The sequence below is a fragment of the Phodopus roborovskii genome, unplaced genomic scaffold (genome assembly GCF_943737965.1).
Source record: "Phodopus roborovskii unplaced genomic scaffold, PHOROB, whole genome shotgun sequence".
NCBI classification, from domain to species: domain Eukaryota; kingdom Metazoa; phylum Chordata; class Mammalia; order Rodentia; family Cricetidae; genus Phodopus; species Phodopus roborovskii.
Window position 1 is genome coordinate 1,658,964 of NW_026126461.1, and position 16,626 is coordinate 1,675,589.

The 16,626-nt window shown below is 45.9% G+C and overlaps 1 protein-coding gene across 1 annotated transcript in view; it reads left to right on the top strand.

The window, feature by feature from the left end:
- The window catches only part of Inpp5d (inositol polyphosphate-5-phosphatase D), a 96,403-nt gene that overhangs the window by 62,784 nt on the left and 16,993 nt on the right, over positions 1-16,626 (top strand). Inside the window, exons 10-18 of the mRNA XM_051190732.1 lie at positions 5,129-5,235; positions 7,542-7,644; positions 9,145-9,341; positions 9,768-9,885; positions 11,000-11,096; positions 11,577-11,715; positions 13,094-13,202; positions 13,349-13,437; positions 15,821-15,902. Coding sequence (XP_051046689.1) covers positions 5,129-5,235; positions 7,542-7,644; positions 9,145-9,341; positions 9,768-9,885; positions 11,000-11,096; positions 11,577-11,715; positions 13,094-13,202; positions 13,349-13,437; positions 15,821-15,902 — 1,041 coding nt within the window. The remainder of the gene's footprint in view (positions 1-5,128; positions 5,236-7,541; positions 7,645-9,144; positions 9,342-9,767; positions 9,886-10,999; positions 11,097-11,576; positions 11,716-13,093; positions 13,203-13,348; positions 13,438-15,820; positions 15,903-16,626) is intronic.

Here is a 16,626-nt window from a genome sequence, read left to right on the forward strand (position 1 = left end):
TTCTTTCTATAAATTTGCATTTGTGTGTGTGTGTGTGTGTGTGTGTGTGTAGAGGCTTTGGATTCCCTGGTGTGGAGTCACAGACAGTTGTAAACTGCTGGGCATGGGTGCTGGCAACTAAGATTGTATCCTCTACAAGAGATCACAGTCTCTTAACCACCGAGCCTCTCCAGCCTACACTTTAAATGAGAGTACAATGTTCTATCCTGTGTCACATGAAAGGACCAAAGCTATTTCAGACCCCTCAAACCCCAGAAATTTCATGATTCAACCTCATAATTGCAAACCTCAGTTGTCCCCTCTTCATATTCCAAAAATGTAAAGGTGGCCTCTTTACTGAAACCTGTCTTTAACTGGAAATGGCTCAAGGTTTGTTGTCTTGGTTAGCTCCATGCCTTTATTCTTCTGAGCTTGCAGCAATGAGGGAGTGTGGGACAACATGACAAAAAAGAATGAAAAGGCAAACACACAAAGCGGGGGATGAGTTGTGAAGATAAAAAGAAACTGAACTATGAAGTAATAACACAAGACTATGAAATAAACTGGAGAGATGCTAAGAGCACTGGCCGTTCTTTCAGGAGACCTAGGTTTGGTTTCAGCACAGGTGTGACAGTTCTCAAACACGTGTGGCCCTGATTCTGGAAGACCAAATGCCCTCTTCTGTTACCACGCCAAATGGGCTATGCATGAATTTGGTGCACAGATCCATGCAGGCAAAATACCCATATACATTAAATAAAAACTTAATTTAGCTGGGTGTGCTGGCACACACTTTTAATCCCAGCACTCAGGAGGCAGAGGAAGGTGGATCTCTGAGTTCTAGAACAAACGGGGCCATATAGAGAGACCCTGTATCAAAAAAAAACTGCTTAAAAAGTTAATTAACTAATTAATTAAAGCCAGGAATAGTGGTATATGCTTTTAATCCCAGCATTTAGGAGGTAGAGACAGGTGGATCTCTTGTGAGTTTGAGGACAGGGTAGTCTATGTAGAGAGTTCAGGAATAGTCAGAACTACATAGAGAGACTCTGTCTCAGAAAAAAAACAATAGAATTTTTGACTAAAAAAGAATTTTAAGTTAACAGAAAGAGGAAAGAAAAAGGAGGAACCACTTTGCACAGAGGCAGGGGGAACAGGAGTTCAAGCCATTGGCTATAAAGGGTACAAAGAAAAATTAAGAGAAAGGGAAAGCACATGAGGAGAAGTCTGGAGGTCTTCACAAGCCTTTGGAGCAGTGGTTCTCAACCTTCCTAATGCTCTGACCCTTTAATACAGTTCCTCATGTTGTGGTGACCCTCAACCATAAAATTATTTTCATTGCTGCTTTGTAGCTTAAGAGACCTGAGAAAAAGTCCTTCTACCCCCAAAGGGGTCACAACCTACAGGTTGAGAACCACCGCTCTATTCGCTTACCCACTGGAGTCATAAAAGACACACTCCATCCCTCTACCTCTGTTAGCTGTGATAAGTCAACCGAAACTGGGGTTTAATGAGTCCCCAGACACAAGATAGATGATAAATAGGTATTTATTAGGGAGACACACACACAGATAAGAGTTAATAACCGTCACGGCCTTCCCGCTCCAGCAGATGCAGTCTCTGCCCTTCCTATGCCCTCCACAACCCAAGAGAGCACAAGCCAGTCCCTGTTCTACCTTATAATGGGTCAAGTCTGCATCTAGGCTGTGGCTTCCACCACAAGCACACTGGCAAGACAAGATGTCACTATAGTCTACCAGGGACTCTCAGAGACTCAGTGTCCAATGTGGTTGGTTGGTTGGTTGGTTGTTTAGTTAGTTTTGCAGTCATGGGGAAAAAAACCCAAGGTCCTACCCATGTCAGGCAAGTACTAGATGAAACTAGGAAAAGTCACATCAATAAACATAGGCAAAGAGAAAGGCCTCATGTGGCCCAGGCACTCTCTCCTCAACCCCTTGTCTTCACCTCCCAAGTGCTGGCATTATGGTGTCTGCCACTAGGCCTAGCTGTGGGTAAGGGCTCCCCCCCCCAAAAAAAAAACTTCAGTAGCTCAGGAAATATAGCAAAAATTGACTAATGGAAGTCTATAAAACTAAAAAGCTTCTGGCCAGCAGGGGAAACAGTTAAGAGAGTGAAAAGGCAGCCTACAGAATGGGAGAAAGTCTTTTCTGGCCATTCATCTGACAGGGGATTAATATCATAGTGATAACAGACACACCCATGTTTATCATAGCCACATTCATTATAGCCAAGTTATGGAATTGGCCTTGGTGCCCATCAGCAAATGAAGGCAATGTACTGTACATGATGGAATGGATATTACTCAGCCGTAAAGAACATGAGATAGCATTTATAGGAAAATGGATGGAGCTGAAGAAGAGAAAGGGAGGGAGAGGGAAGGGGGGAGGAAGAGAAGACAGCAACGGAGAGAAGCAGAGAGGACTACCAGGAAAACAAGGGACCAAGGTGGGGCAGAGAAGTAGGGGCAACGGAGAAACGGGAATGATCAAAAGCGCGCCCAGTGCATGAATGGAGATGATACAATGACTGGATATGTTAATCTATGCCAATTTAAAAGCAAGACAAGCTTCAGAAAATAGTTCTTGGAAAGCTCCTAGAGATGTTACTGTGTCAAAATGAAGGTGTAAACAAAGGAAGAGGAAGACATGGAGACAAAGGAGTAGATTCCAGGGTGCTGAAGAAGGAAGGTTCTCGGCAGGCCTCAAAGTCACCTGACCTAGAGGTTCTGGAAAAGTGCTTAGTCACAGGACAGGGACAACAGAGAAGTGCTTAGTCATGTGGGAATGAGTGTTACAAATGGGGGGGGGGAGTTTGAATTGAGGAAAGCACATACCACAGGGGTAGGACAGTAGCTCAGTGTGCAGTGTGACTCACAGCACCATCAAAAAAAAAAAAAAAAAAAATAGAAAAGAGCAGAGCAATTGTACAATTACAAAAGCCCAGGGAGAGTTAACATAGTATTTTTATTCCTTGAGATTTCATACATGTTTACCACGCCTTGTGGTCATATTCACTCCACACTCCTCCCCCTAGCTCCTCTCAGATCTACCCCGCCCATACGGCTCCTCCCAACTTCATGTCCTTTTACTGAGTCCAGTTTGTGGTACCAGAGGCCACGCCCTTAAAGAATTGGCTTTCCCTCCCCCAGCAGCGGGCTGTCAATAGCTCTTAGCTAAGGGTGAGGGTGCTTGAGTCCACCTATGGGGAAGGAAGAGCAAAGGGAAAGACTAGGACTAGTCTGCCCGGAGCATCATCATAGTCATAGTGACACAGCATTGAGTGTTTATCTGGCAAAAATATGACATGATGGGAAAACTGAAATTATGTTTGATAAGACGTTAGAGGAAAGTACAAGGTTGTATGTGTGAATAACAGCAAACAGTTAAACCTTGATCTTCTATAGGAGAAAGCTAAAATGTAATAGGAAATCTTTCTAGTGTTGTGTATGGTTTGTGTGTGTATGGTGTGTGTGTGTATGTATGTGTATGTGTATGTATATGGTGTATGTATGTGTGTATGGTTTGTGTGTATATGGTGTATATTTGTGTGTATGGTGTGTTTGTGTGTGTGTGTGTTTGTACGTATGGTGTATGTATGTATGTGTGTATGGTGTGCGTGTGTGTGGTGTGTATATGGTGTATATTTGTGTGTGTGGTGTGTGTATAGTGTGTGTGTGTGTGTGCGTGCATGTGCATGTGTGCTGGAGTGTGGGCATGATCTATGACTCTGTGCTGTGTTGAGATCAGAAAACAACTTCCAGGAATCAGTCTTGCCTTTTATCTCTTTTTTGCTACCTTGTACATACTCTTGGTCGGCTGGCTCTTGAGTTTCTAGGTAATTCTATCTCCACCTCCCATCTCCCTGTAGGAACATAACATGCTTCTGATTCTAAATTTTTCTTAAAGTTCTGGAGATTAGAATTCAGGTCACTGAGGCAAATTATTTTACTCACTGAGCCATTTCCTGACCCCAGAAAATGTTTTCAAGTGAGACCTCAGGAAACAGAAAACTGAGGATTTTTTTTTTTTTTTTTTAAGAAACTTGGGATTGGAGCTGCAGAGTTGACTCAGGGGTTAAGAGCACTTGTTGCTCTTAGAAAGGACCTGGGTTCAGTTCTCAGAACCCACATGATGGCTAACAACCATCTGTACTCCAGTGGGGGTGATGGTGGTGGTGGCATGAAGATCTAATGCCCCCTTCTGGCCCCCAAGGGTACTGCATTTATGTGGTTCACAGACACATGCAGGGAAAACAACCATACACATTAAATAAAAAATTAAAATTAATGAGAAACATGGAATAAATTTTAAAAGAGTTCATTGAAAATTGTTCATTGAAATTAGTTGCTTTTAGGGGGAAGAACATTAGAGAGAGGTGGGCAGGAAAGGTATTATTAACTAAAGGAAAAAATCTTATGGAATGACTTCTCTTCCTTCCTTCCTCCATTCTTTCCTTCCTTCCTTCTTTCCTTCCTTTCCTTCTTGGTTTTTGGAGGCAGGGTTTCTCTGTGTAGTCTTGGATATTCTGGAACTTGCTCTGTAGACCAGGCTGGCCTCGAACTCAAAGATCCATCAGTCTCTGCCTCCCAAGTGCTGGGATTAAAGATGTCACCACCACTGCCCCGTTCAGTTTTAGTTGTATTTTTATTGTTTTCAATTGTGTATATGTGTCTGTGTCTATGAGTTCAGGTGCCCACCAAGAAACCAGAGGAGCCACACCCCTCTGGAACTGGAGCTACAGGTGATTGTGACCTGCCTGATGTGGGTGCTGGGGATTGAACTCAGAACCTCTGATAGAGCAGTTCATGCTCTTAACTGCTGAGTTCCCTCTCCAGCCCCTCAACTTCTGATAAAAAAAAATGAAAACTACAATTTTTTGTGAGTTTTTCACATATTTAGCAAAACAGAAAGGAGAGGGGGAAACAGAGAAGATGAAAGGGTGGAATTGACCAGTCTGTGTGTGAAACCACTTCTAGATGGTTCTGGGTACCACACTTCTCAAGAACAACCCCTAGGGCTTAGCCCAGGTATGTGAGGGTCAGGCTGAGGGTTGGGCGCCTAGAACGCAGCAGACATTGGACATAGCGGCTGAAGAGCAGATGAGTCCGTGAACTTCTGCTTTTCTGAAGTCCTACAGCTCATCAAGTCCCAGAAGTTCCTCAACAAGCTGGTGATTTTGGTGGAGACAGAGAAGGAGAAAATCCTGCGGAAGGAATATGTGTTCGCTGACTCTAAAGTAAGTGACAAGAGACCTCTAATGTAGGGCAAGGAGGGACATGTGTCTTGGGGACTGTGATGTGCCAGGAGGTTGCAGTCATTAGTTCCCCGGGTTACAGGACACCCTTTTCACACCCCGGAAGCTGAGCTTCAGTGACCAGGCTCTGGGCCAGCTGGGATTTGCAGGTTCTAGTTCCACTGTCCCAGGATCTCGAGTGCTGTCTTCTAGAGGAGAGAAGGCATCCCTTGCCTCATGCCCAGTGCTGAGCTGGCTAGGGGGCTTCTTGTCTCTTGGCTGAATTTAGGAGCCCTTTGGGTCAGATTTGAATTTAAATCTGAGCCCTGACTAGTGCCTCCTTGTGAAGACTTCTGTTTTTAAACTTTGCCCCTCCCTGTGGAAATAAGATGCCTCTGCCATCATTGGCGGACAGAGGAAGAGGCATTGGGCCCTGAGTAAGATGGCTCCTCCATCATTGGATAAAAGAAGAGGCATGATGGGCTATGAGAAAACCCTAGAAGGTGCCCCATCCCAGCCAGATCTGTGTTCTCTGCCCCTTGGTTGCTTACCTCACAAGTTACCCCAAATGATCTGAATCCCACACAGAGGCCTTGCTGTCCACCTGTCCACGCTTATCAGTACCATTTATAAGAGGCAGTGAAAATGGATGGGAGAGCATATAGGTCATGTATCCTGGCATGTGTGGCTGACCCTGCATGTCAGATACTGAAGACAAGCTAACGGGCGGTGGGGGGAGGGGGTGTCCCAGTACAGTCTCACAGAGGTAACCCCTGCCAAGTTCCCTAAAACATCTGCTTTCACCTGTCCTGGGAGTAACTGAGTATAGCAGCAGGTATGTACTGACAGGAACAACATTGATGGCGTACAGACTGGTGATAGGAAGTAGAGAGAGGTCACAGAGCTCGCTAGGCAGTGTTCTGGGCTTTGGGAGCAAAGGTCCAAAACTAGTTATTTCTGCCCGGTTGCTGCACGATCAAAAGGGTTGAGACACTGACTCTTGAGCCATCCCCCAGCTAAAGAGAGGTTTCAATAAAGAAGCCATTATTATGTCTTGATGAGCTGGTGGTTTCGGAGTGGGCAATGGTGAGGCTTGCAATGGTGAAGCTGTGTCGTATAAATTGCTGGTTTTGCGACCAGGGACATCAGGCGTCCGGCCTTTCATATTGCACTACTTGAAATTTTGTGGGCCCTCATTTAAAGCCAGCTGCCCTATTGACAACAGCACTCTCAACTAAGAGGGGACAAGTCAGTCTCGTGTGCCACTGTGAACGCAGGAAAAATAAGTGTAAGAGATTAGGGCGGCTCTTTTCTTAATAGACTCTTTTGTCTTTGCTTAATTTCATCAGATTTTCTTTTTTAAAAAAATCAGATTTCTGTATTTGGAGGTGGGGCTTGCATGTGTGCAGGTCAGAGGGCAGCTGGTGGGGGTCTGTTCTCTCTACTATATGTGTTCCAAGGATAGGATTCAGCTCCACAGCAGATGCCTTCCCCCAATGAGCCATTGCATTGGCCCTAGTTTCTTTAAATATCCTTTCATTGACTAAGTCAATGAAAAAATAATAATAAGCAGCAAATACAAATAGTCAAAAGTTTAAAATAAACACAGCACTCACCACTAACTGACTCTGAACTAACCCCTTCCAGGCATCTTAAGGGATTTTTGTTTGTTTTCGTGTTTTGCTTTGGTTTGGGCTTTTTTAAGACAGGAGTTTGCAATGCAGCCCTGTCTAGCCTGATACTCACTATGTAGCCCAGGCTGACCTTGAACTCTGGCAGTCTTCTAACCTCCACCTTCCACATGCTGGGATTAAAGGCATGAATTCCCAGGCCCCGTGCATGTTTTTGTTTTTTAATATGAAAGTCTAGTGGTGGCACCCAGACCATTTTTGACTGATGTGTTATGGCCACTTCTCTATGGCTAAAGTATCTCTGTACCATAACTTTCAAACTGGAGTTATAGCTTAGGGATGGTGTAGAATATAGTCACTTGTGAGCCCCCTACCTATGGATTCTGCAATACTCTGATGTGGTTGGATCTTGGTTCAGTTCCTGATTTGGGGCATCAAATCACACCCTCGCAGCAGAATGGCTGGATCCGAGAAGCTCTACACTCTCATGGCTTTATACACCTCTCTCTAGGTGGCTGTTCTTCTCGTTTATAGTAATATATATGTATCATATATCTCTCAGTCTGTTTACTTATATAACCTCCCCCTCAGTATTTTTAAGCTGACCACATCCTTTGTAGAGGCCAATGTGCAGGGAGGTGGAGGTCCTTCTCAGTGTGTCTGCCCTTCCTCCTCCAGAAGAGAGAAGGCTTCTGCCAGCTTCTACAGCAGATGAAGAACAAGCATTCAGAGCAGCCGGAGCCTGACATGATCACGATCTTCATTGGCACTTGGAACATGGGTGGGTCCCTGTGCCCCTCTCTCCTCCCAGTTTCGCTTGGGTCCACCTTCCTCCTGCAAATGGCAAAGGGCACCTCCACCTCTCATTCATGGTTCTGCTCTCCATCTCATCTGTACAACCCCTTTCCTAGAGAATTCTACCTCTGTCCGATGATAATGAACAAGAAAAGTGCACCCTAAGAGTAGCCACAGTAGGTTGCTCTATAGCTTGCTAAAGGGCCCCATGTCTTGAAGAAAGAGGCCTGACCCTGGTTTATGTAGCAAGGAGGTGAGGGGAGAGATAGAGAGAGATGGATGGGTGAGTGGATGGATAGATAAGTGGTCCTAAGTTTAAATTCTGTATAAATAATATATAAATTTTTAGCATAGGCGTGTGGCTAAAAGTAAATAAACAGCAAATATATGTGCTAAAAATATGGTAATATAGTCCATATGATAAATATATAAGTGAAATATTTAGATAGTTATTTGGTATAAGTACTTAGCTAGAAATAAAAGCCAAGATACAAAATATATATTGGGCTAAATATATACACTATATATTTACATGTATAGTTATATAACCATATGTTATTATACTAAATATATACATTATACTAATTGTAAATTATACTGAATAATGTTTTCGTATAAATATTGAGCTGGAGATAAATAGTTGGAAGATGTCCAGTTAAATCTGAGTCTCAGACAGACAACCATTGCATGAGGAATACTTATTCTAAAAAATCACCCATTGATCAGAAATTCAAATAGACAGGTATCTTGGTCTATTAATAACTCCCCAGGTTCTTATTCCCCGGGGTTTGTGCATGTGACATGAGGGTGAGCAGATCTCCATATATGGTCACCAAGAGTCCTGGGAAGCAGAGTCTGGCAGCAATTGTTATTCGAACTCTTAGCTTCCTGTCTCTCTGTTGGCCAAGAGACATCCAGCTCTTTGGAGTATGGGGAAAACATCTATTCATACTCAGGGCTCCAGAAGTAGATCTCCCATCATTCCTTGAGGGAGCTGCTCCCACTCTTTTTTTCAAAATGGCATGCTCCTCTTGTTTCTCTGTTGAGAACCTCTTCATCTTAGTTCTTAGCTGAACGTAACTCCCTTCCCGGAAGCCTTTGGTGTTTCCTGGCAGTGGGATAGAAACCTCCATCTGGAAGGTGTCACTCACCATTGGAATTGTAAACTCCTGAGTGACAGGGTCACACCTTATGTGTTAGTGCCACCCTAGAGCTCAGGACACTTTTGCCAACCTGCTCTTTTAGACCGGGGCTCCATAGAGATCTCCCAGTGTTTCTGTTCTTGGAAATGTACTATTTATTACCTTTAAAAAGATTTCACTGAGCTCTGACACATAAGGTGATGTCAGCATTGAGTTCTTTATCTAGGGCATTTGCCGCAGTGATTTTGTAACCATGTGGTCCTCTTCTCCCCTGTTTTGAATCCCCTAATGCCCTTGACCTGACCTGCCTTTGACTCACTCGGTGTTGGGTTTTGCTGTTGAAGGTAACGCACCCCCTCCCAAGAAGATCACGTCCTGGTTTCTCTCCAAGGGGCAGGGAAAGACTCGGGATGATTCTGCTGATTACATCCCCCACGACATCTACGTGATTGGCACCCAGGAGGACCCCCTTGGAGAGAAGGAGTGGCTGGAGATACTCAAGCACTCCCTGCAAGAAGTCACCAGCATGACGTTTAAAACAGTGAGCAGCTGGCCCAGCCCCGGGTTGGGAAGACAACATGCTGTTCCAAGCATCTCAGAAGTCAGACCAGATACTTTCCAAAGATGTGTAGGAGCGCAAGGGCTCCCCCATTTTCAGAGCCAAAGATATGCATCCAGGTGCCATCCTCAGAAGTTGATAGGGTCCTGAGTCCGTCACCTTCCCTGCTCCTGATTAAAGGAATAATATTTACTTCCTGGAAGTATCTTCAGCCCCAGGTCTCATCTGTGAGGTGCTTTGTCTCATTCTTAGGCATCATTAGAAGTTCCCCTGAAAGTTAGGGATTGCAGATAGGATGCCTTACTCCCAGGGGGCGAGCTGGGGTGAATCCCCTTGGGATGCTTAGGGTTCCAATACTAGACCTCAACCCAGTGTTGCAACATCGTCTCCCACCACTGCCACCACCAGGTCGCCATCCACACACTCTGGAACATTCGCATAGTTGTGCTTGCCAAGCCAGAGCATGAGAACCGGATCAGCCACATCTGCACTGACAATGTGAAGACAGGCATCGCCAACACCCTAGGTGAGCAAGGAGGGCAGTCCCATCCCTTACGTGCTGCACCTCTTCCTTCTCCTGGCAATGTCCCCAGAATAAACCCTGAGAGTCCTGTCCTGGGATCCCGTAGTCTTTAGCAAATCCAGATAGTTTCCCTGTAAAAACTCATCCATGGTCTATACCAGCTCTGGAAAGCTGCTTAAAATGTGGGTTCTGACTTAGTAAGTTGCAGGTGGTTTCCAAGGTGCCATTGACCCTACATGCTAATCCTCCTCCCTACAGAACCTAGTGGTAGAGTGCTTGCCTAGTGTATGCAAGGTCCTGGGCCCGGGTCCCCAGCACCAAAAGAAAATTAAACAGTTTCTGTTTGTAATGAGCCCATGTCTACCAACCCCTTGCCCATAGGGTTTGTCAAGCACATATTTTTAAATTTTTAAGCCCTGTAATCTCTGGTTCAGGTGCCTGGTATCTGCCTCTCCAGTGGACTCCCTGGGGCTGCTGTGCTGGCCTAGGGGCATATTTTAAATCACCAGTGTAGGGCTGGAGAGATGGCTCAGAGGATAAGAGCACTGGCTGCCTGAGTTCAATTCCCCCCAACCAAACGGTGGCTCACAACCATCTATAATGAGATCTGATGCCCCTTTTCTGTGTGCAGGCAAACATAGACACAACACGTATACATAGTAAATAAATCTTTTTTAAAAGAAAGAATCACTAATGTAAAATAAATTAAAACATCAGCAATGTGTGTGTGTGTAACAGGAGGGATGAAGGTTTTTATTGCACTCGAGACCCCAAGTGGATAGTCAGTTTACTCAGCTGGGTAGAGAGAACACCCCCAAATCCCAGGGTTTCGGGCTGCTTTGATCCTCCCTGTCCCCTATGTGCTTGGTACAGTGACCCCGAACATCCCCATACCCAGAAGTGGATGGCAACACCCTTCCTCTGTCCTATTTAGAAAATCACGAAGCTACTCCATCTGCCGGTCACTGGCGTGTCCCGCCCGTCTACTTTCCTCTCTTTCCTCAGCCTGCTTCTCTTACTCGGTTAATACTGCTAGTGCCCTTTACCTCACCTCAGCTTCCGACCCTTTGACAGACCTGTCCTGTTGACTTTCTGCTGCTTCTCCTTCTTCCCTCAGGAAACAAGGGAGCTGTGGGAGTGTCCTTCATGTTCAATGGAACCTCCTTGGGGTTTGTCAACAGCCACCTGACTTCTGGAAGTGAAAAGAAACTCAGGTAATGACACTCATCCCCTCCACACACCCTGATGGCTTGCTCAGCCTTAGCCTCAGACCTGGGCCTCCGTCTGAGCAAAGACAACTGTAGAATAGTAGAGACTACAGGTATATGTGACAGGGCAGAAACGATATTTATGTCATTAACCCATAGAACTCTTAAGCCTGGTCCATTTCTAAAGGGAAATACTCTTCAGGAGCATCCTATAGCTCAAGGCTCATTCTGTCCTCGGGCATCCCTATCATGACCATAGATCTATCTAGTACATTTGCTAGCCCTATTTCCTGATGGGTAGGTTCAGGCTAGGGACCTAGGCTCTGTGATCCCAGCTGGGTCTCTTAGGTATGCTCAGGTGCCCACTGAGACAGACCTGCAGTCTAAGTTTCCGTTTCCCACCTGTCGCCCTGGCTTCCTGCTGTGGCAGAGTGAGGACAGTGTCCCATGCTAGATGTGCTAGATGGCCCTTTTTCCCCGAATTAGGCGAAATCAAAACTATATGAACATCCTGCGGTTCCTGGCTCTGGGAGACAAGAAGCTAAGCCCATTTAACATCACTCACCGCTTCACCCACCTCTTCTGGCTTGGGGATCTCAACTATCGTGTGGAACTGCCCACCTGGGTAAGGAGAATCCGCCTTGGGTGGAGCTGTATGGAACAGAGGCTCCCAAGAGTCCACTCTGGACAGAAGAGCAAAGAGACACCTGAACACTCAGAACCAGGCTAAGGCAGCAGCCCCTCTCTGGGCCACAATACAGCTCCTGTCATGGAGCCTCTGTCTTTCCAGTTCCTTTCTGATTATGTCCACTTTGTCCCAGGACTTCAGTGGCCACCCCTCATCACTGACACTGTCCCTCAGTGAGCTGTCCCTCAGCAGCTGGGCTATGGCAGAAAGCACAGGCATCTTGGAGGATCCGCTCCAACAGCGGATCTCAACAACTCATGGGGGTCCTTAGTTGTCCTAAGGCATTGCTTGCCAGCCTGCCGGAAGGGGACCAATAAATGTGACCACATGATGAGTCTAGAACCCACACAGTTATTTTTTATGCTCATAAAAGTGAAGGCGGGAGACAGCGTGGGGTGGGACAATGAGTGTCCTTCTGTCTGGAAATCAGAGTTAGCAGCCTGTTTCCCTCCCACTGAGGGACTTTGATGCATTCCCACACTCTAGTCTGTGAGGGACAAAGGGAACCCAGCAGGAGCTGACCCCGTTTTACAATCAATCACACACAGAGGCGAGGAAACCTGCAGGGAGCAGATTACACATCATTTATAGTTGTGGTTGAACCTCAGGTGTCCCTTTATCTCCATGTGACCCCATGTCCCTGAGCCGGCCCTGGGACTTCAGCCACCACCACAGCTCTGTCTGTACATTGTGAGCATCTGCAGCCAGCTCAGCATACTTTTCTCACTAAAGATCCCCAACTGACAGTGACATCTTTCCTCTGTGGAGATAAGCAGGCAGGTAGGAACACGAGAAGAGTTCACATCCTGACCCTCCTGGGGAAGGGCAGCCACAGTTCCACACTTAGCTGGGCAGGGTCCCAGAGTCTAGTTCAAAGTCACAGAGAAATAGACAGGAGGGGGAACTGCTAGACACCAAGGCCAGCACACGCCCTGTCCCCAAGGGTGGAACCAGCTTTTGCTGGGTGGGACTTAGGAAGGCTGGTGCTCAGAGGCCTCAGAGCCAGAAATTCCTTCCCACTTGTGGGTCTATAGCTGGATGTCCCTGATCTCACAGAAGGAGTCTGAGAAAACAAAGGAGACATACTACCTGTTTCATGAAGTATTACTATCAATGGTGTTTGAAAGCCAGTATGCAAAAACAACAAATCCCACATGCAAATTTGAGCCAGCCTGGAGCTACTTATGGTGGTGTTAGAGCCCTTCAGGCTTTCCTTATCCTTATAGCAACCCAGACTGCTGGGGCCCAGGCCTTGGTGTGGTCAGTGGGAGGTGTGATGAGGAATAGGGTCTGACCTGGCATGTCCTCATACCAGGAGGCAGAGGCCATCATTCAGAAGATTAAGCAGCAGCAGTATTCAGATCTGCTGGCCCATGACCAACTGCTCCTGGAGAGGAAGGAACAGAAGGTCTTCCTGCACTTTGGTGAGAGCACACTGCTTCTCCTTTGTACCCTACCCATCTTCTCTCTGCCCGAATGTCCTAATCAGGGGAAGGGTTGTGTCTCCAGAGGAGGGAAGCTGGGCTGGGGGTGACATGGAAGACAAACTGAGGGCCCTTGGCTGTTTCAGAGGAGGAGGAGATCACCTTCGCCCCCACCTACCGATTCGAAAGACTGACCCGGGACAAGTACGCCTACACGAAGCAGAAAGCGACAGGGGTAAGTCCTTCCGGAAGCAGCTCTCCTGCCCCATCCCACTTCCTTTGCCCAAATCACCATTCCACAGTGGTTCCTAGAAAGTGGGAAGCTTCCTCCATCACCAGGCAACAACAAAAACAAAAATCGGAATGCACATTCGGGGTCTGGGGATGTTGGTAGAGTGCTTGCTTAGTGTGTACAAAGCCCTGAGTTCCATTTCCAGCCTCAAGCCGGGCATGTACCATGCATCCCTAAACCCACTACTCAGGAGACAGAAGCAAGAGGATCTGGAGTTCAAGGTCATCCTTGACTATATAGTGAGTTTGAGGCCACTCTGGGCTTCATGAGACTGTCTCCAAAAACAGAACTTTCACATGCAAAAAACTGCCACCAACTTGCACACACAAAAAGCTGAGTTAATAATGGCCCTATTCTGAGATGCTGAGAGCATTTTAAAGCATAGGTTTTTAACTGAACAGAAAGGCTAGTTTTTAAAGATTTGTCTATTTTTATTTTATGTGTGTGGGTGTTTTTGCCTGCAAGAATGTCTGTGCATCACATGCATGCAGTGTCCACAGAAGCCGGAAGAGGATATCAGATCCCCAGAACGGAAGTTAATGAATGGTTGTGAGTTGCGCTGTTCATACTGGGAAGCAAATCCAGAGTCTTCTGCAAGATCAACCAACACTCTTAACAACTGAGCACTGACTACAGCCCTGTAAAGCTGACTTTGAAAGACCAAAACAAATAAAGCCCTCCCCACAAATTCTGTTAGTCAAGATTTAACAGGCTTCCATGCATCTGAGTGTGGTGATGCATGCGTGTAATGCCAATAACCTGGGAAGCTTAGTTGAGAGAATCATAGGTTCAAGGCCAGCCTGAACTATGTGGCTAGATTCCAAAACAACTTCAGCAAAAACCTGTTTCTTTGCTACTGAGCTTATCAGAGCCTATAAGAGCTTGCAGCATTACAGTTTTCCATAGGTAAAGCCAAACTAAGCTGATCACAGAAAAACTATTAATATATTGAGGCCACGCCTTTTGAAGCATCTGGGGAAAGATGCAATAACATACTTATGTATTCATAGGGTTACCAATGGCCAGTAATGGGCAAAACACTCTCCTGGGTGCAGAACTCTCCCAGGTGTTGAGAGGTCAGAACTGAATGTACATTGGTAGTCCCGGGCTGTTTATAGGAGGAGAGAACAGACAACTGTGCAACTGAGTACCCCAACAGGACACGATGTCACAAGGAGCAGGATGGGGAGGAGACAACCATTGGACAGGAAGGATGGGAAAGCTTCTTAAAATTTGAAAACTTCCATCTGAGGTGCTTTGAAGGGCAGCGGGAGTTTGGACTTGGATGTATGAGGGAGGGGGCTGGTGACATGTTTCAAGTTCAAGGACACACTAGAGAGAGCGCAGCCATCGGTCGTTTTTTTATGGAGTCCAACCCAAGGCCATCAACCTAGACAAGTTCAGGGACAAGCAGTACCAGATGATGGGCATTGAGAGCTGCTCAAGCTAAGCATGCAGAGAGAAGGCTCAGAGCCCTATCTGGATGAGATCTAGGTACTGCCTGGGCTCAGGGGCAAAAGACAATGAAATGGAAGGGGGAAGTGGAGTGAAATGCTGGGAGGGTTCTAGCAGGAAGGAAGAGGGTGTCCAGGTACAAGGTGAATTAACAAACAGGACTCCAGGACATCTGAAAGTGTGGAGCCCAAAGTAGAGTTTAAAGAGCTGGGAAGTTTAAAGCTTAGTGGAGTAAGCCAGACTCAAATGCAGATATCATGTTTTCTCTCATATGCAGAATTTAGGGTTAAATATATACTCTTGTTTCTACTTATAATCATGAAAATACTTTTATATTTTTCACATATAACGCCTGTGTGGGGGAAAGAAGGGAGGCAGAAGAGATGGGGAGGAACAAGAGAGGATACTGAGGGGTGGATATGGTACATATATGATGATGTGATGAAGAAACTCATTGTTTTACATGACACCCTAAGAAGAAACATTTACAAGATAGGGTAAAGGGCCGAGATGGCTCAGTCATTAAGAGCACTGGATGATCTTACAGAGGACCTGGGTTCAGTTCCCAGCAGCTACAGGGCTGCTTGCAACCAACTGTAACTCCAGCTTCAGAAGATGCAACACCCTCTTCTGATCTCTGTGGGCACTGCACACATGTAGTGCATACATGCAGACAAAACACTCACACACATAAAAGAAATAAAATATACTTTAGATAGTTTGAAGCTACCTGCAGGGAAATTCCCTAAAGAGCCAACAACGGATGAATTTGAGGATGGCAGATATTTGCAGTTAATATCGTGCTTCTTGTTTTTACTAATAACAATGGAGGTAGTGTGCGTGCTATGAAACTATGATGTTGCTTTTGCAGATGAAGTACAATTTGCCATCCTGGTGCGACCGAGTCCTCTGGAAATCTTACCCGCTGGTGCATGTGGTTTGTCAGTCTTATGGTGAGTGAAACAGTAGGTTGTGGGTGCTGAGGACAGTGGCAAACCAAGGGGCTTCAATTTGCTCAGAGCCCTAACCAGGAATCCTGAAAGAGTTGGTGCAAACCTATCCTGCTCGGAGAGACATTAAAGCACATTTAACAGCTGTATGTATTCTGATCAAATCCACCCCCACTTCCTCCCTCCAGTTCCTCTCCTATCCCTCCCAGCATGCTACCTTCCCAATTTCATGGACTCTCTCTCTTTTTTTTAAACCTACTCAGTCTACTTAGTGCTATCTGTATGTGTGTGCGTACAGGAGTATCTACTGGAACATGGGTAGCCTTTTAAAGACCAAATCCCTGAAGAAAAAATATCCTGTCTCTCCCCCAGTAGCCATCAATTGCCAGTAGCTCCTCAGCTAGGGTGGGACTTCATGAGTCCCTCTTCCATCCATGCTGGGATTTTGGATGGCTTGATCTTGTGCAGGTCTTATACATGCAGTCATAGCTGTTTTGGTTTGTTCTCACATTTAACAAATGTTTTGCTGCATATGTCCACTCCCTCTGGCTCTTACAAACTTTCCACCCCGTCTTCTGCAGTGATCACTGAGCCTTGGAGGGAGTAGGTGTGATATATATATGTGTCCCATTTAGAACTTATCGCTCTGCATGTTGACTGCTTGTGGGTTTCTATGTTAATCTCCATCTACTGGAGAAACGAAGCTTCTCTGATGATGGCTAAGAAA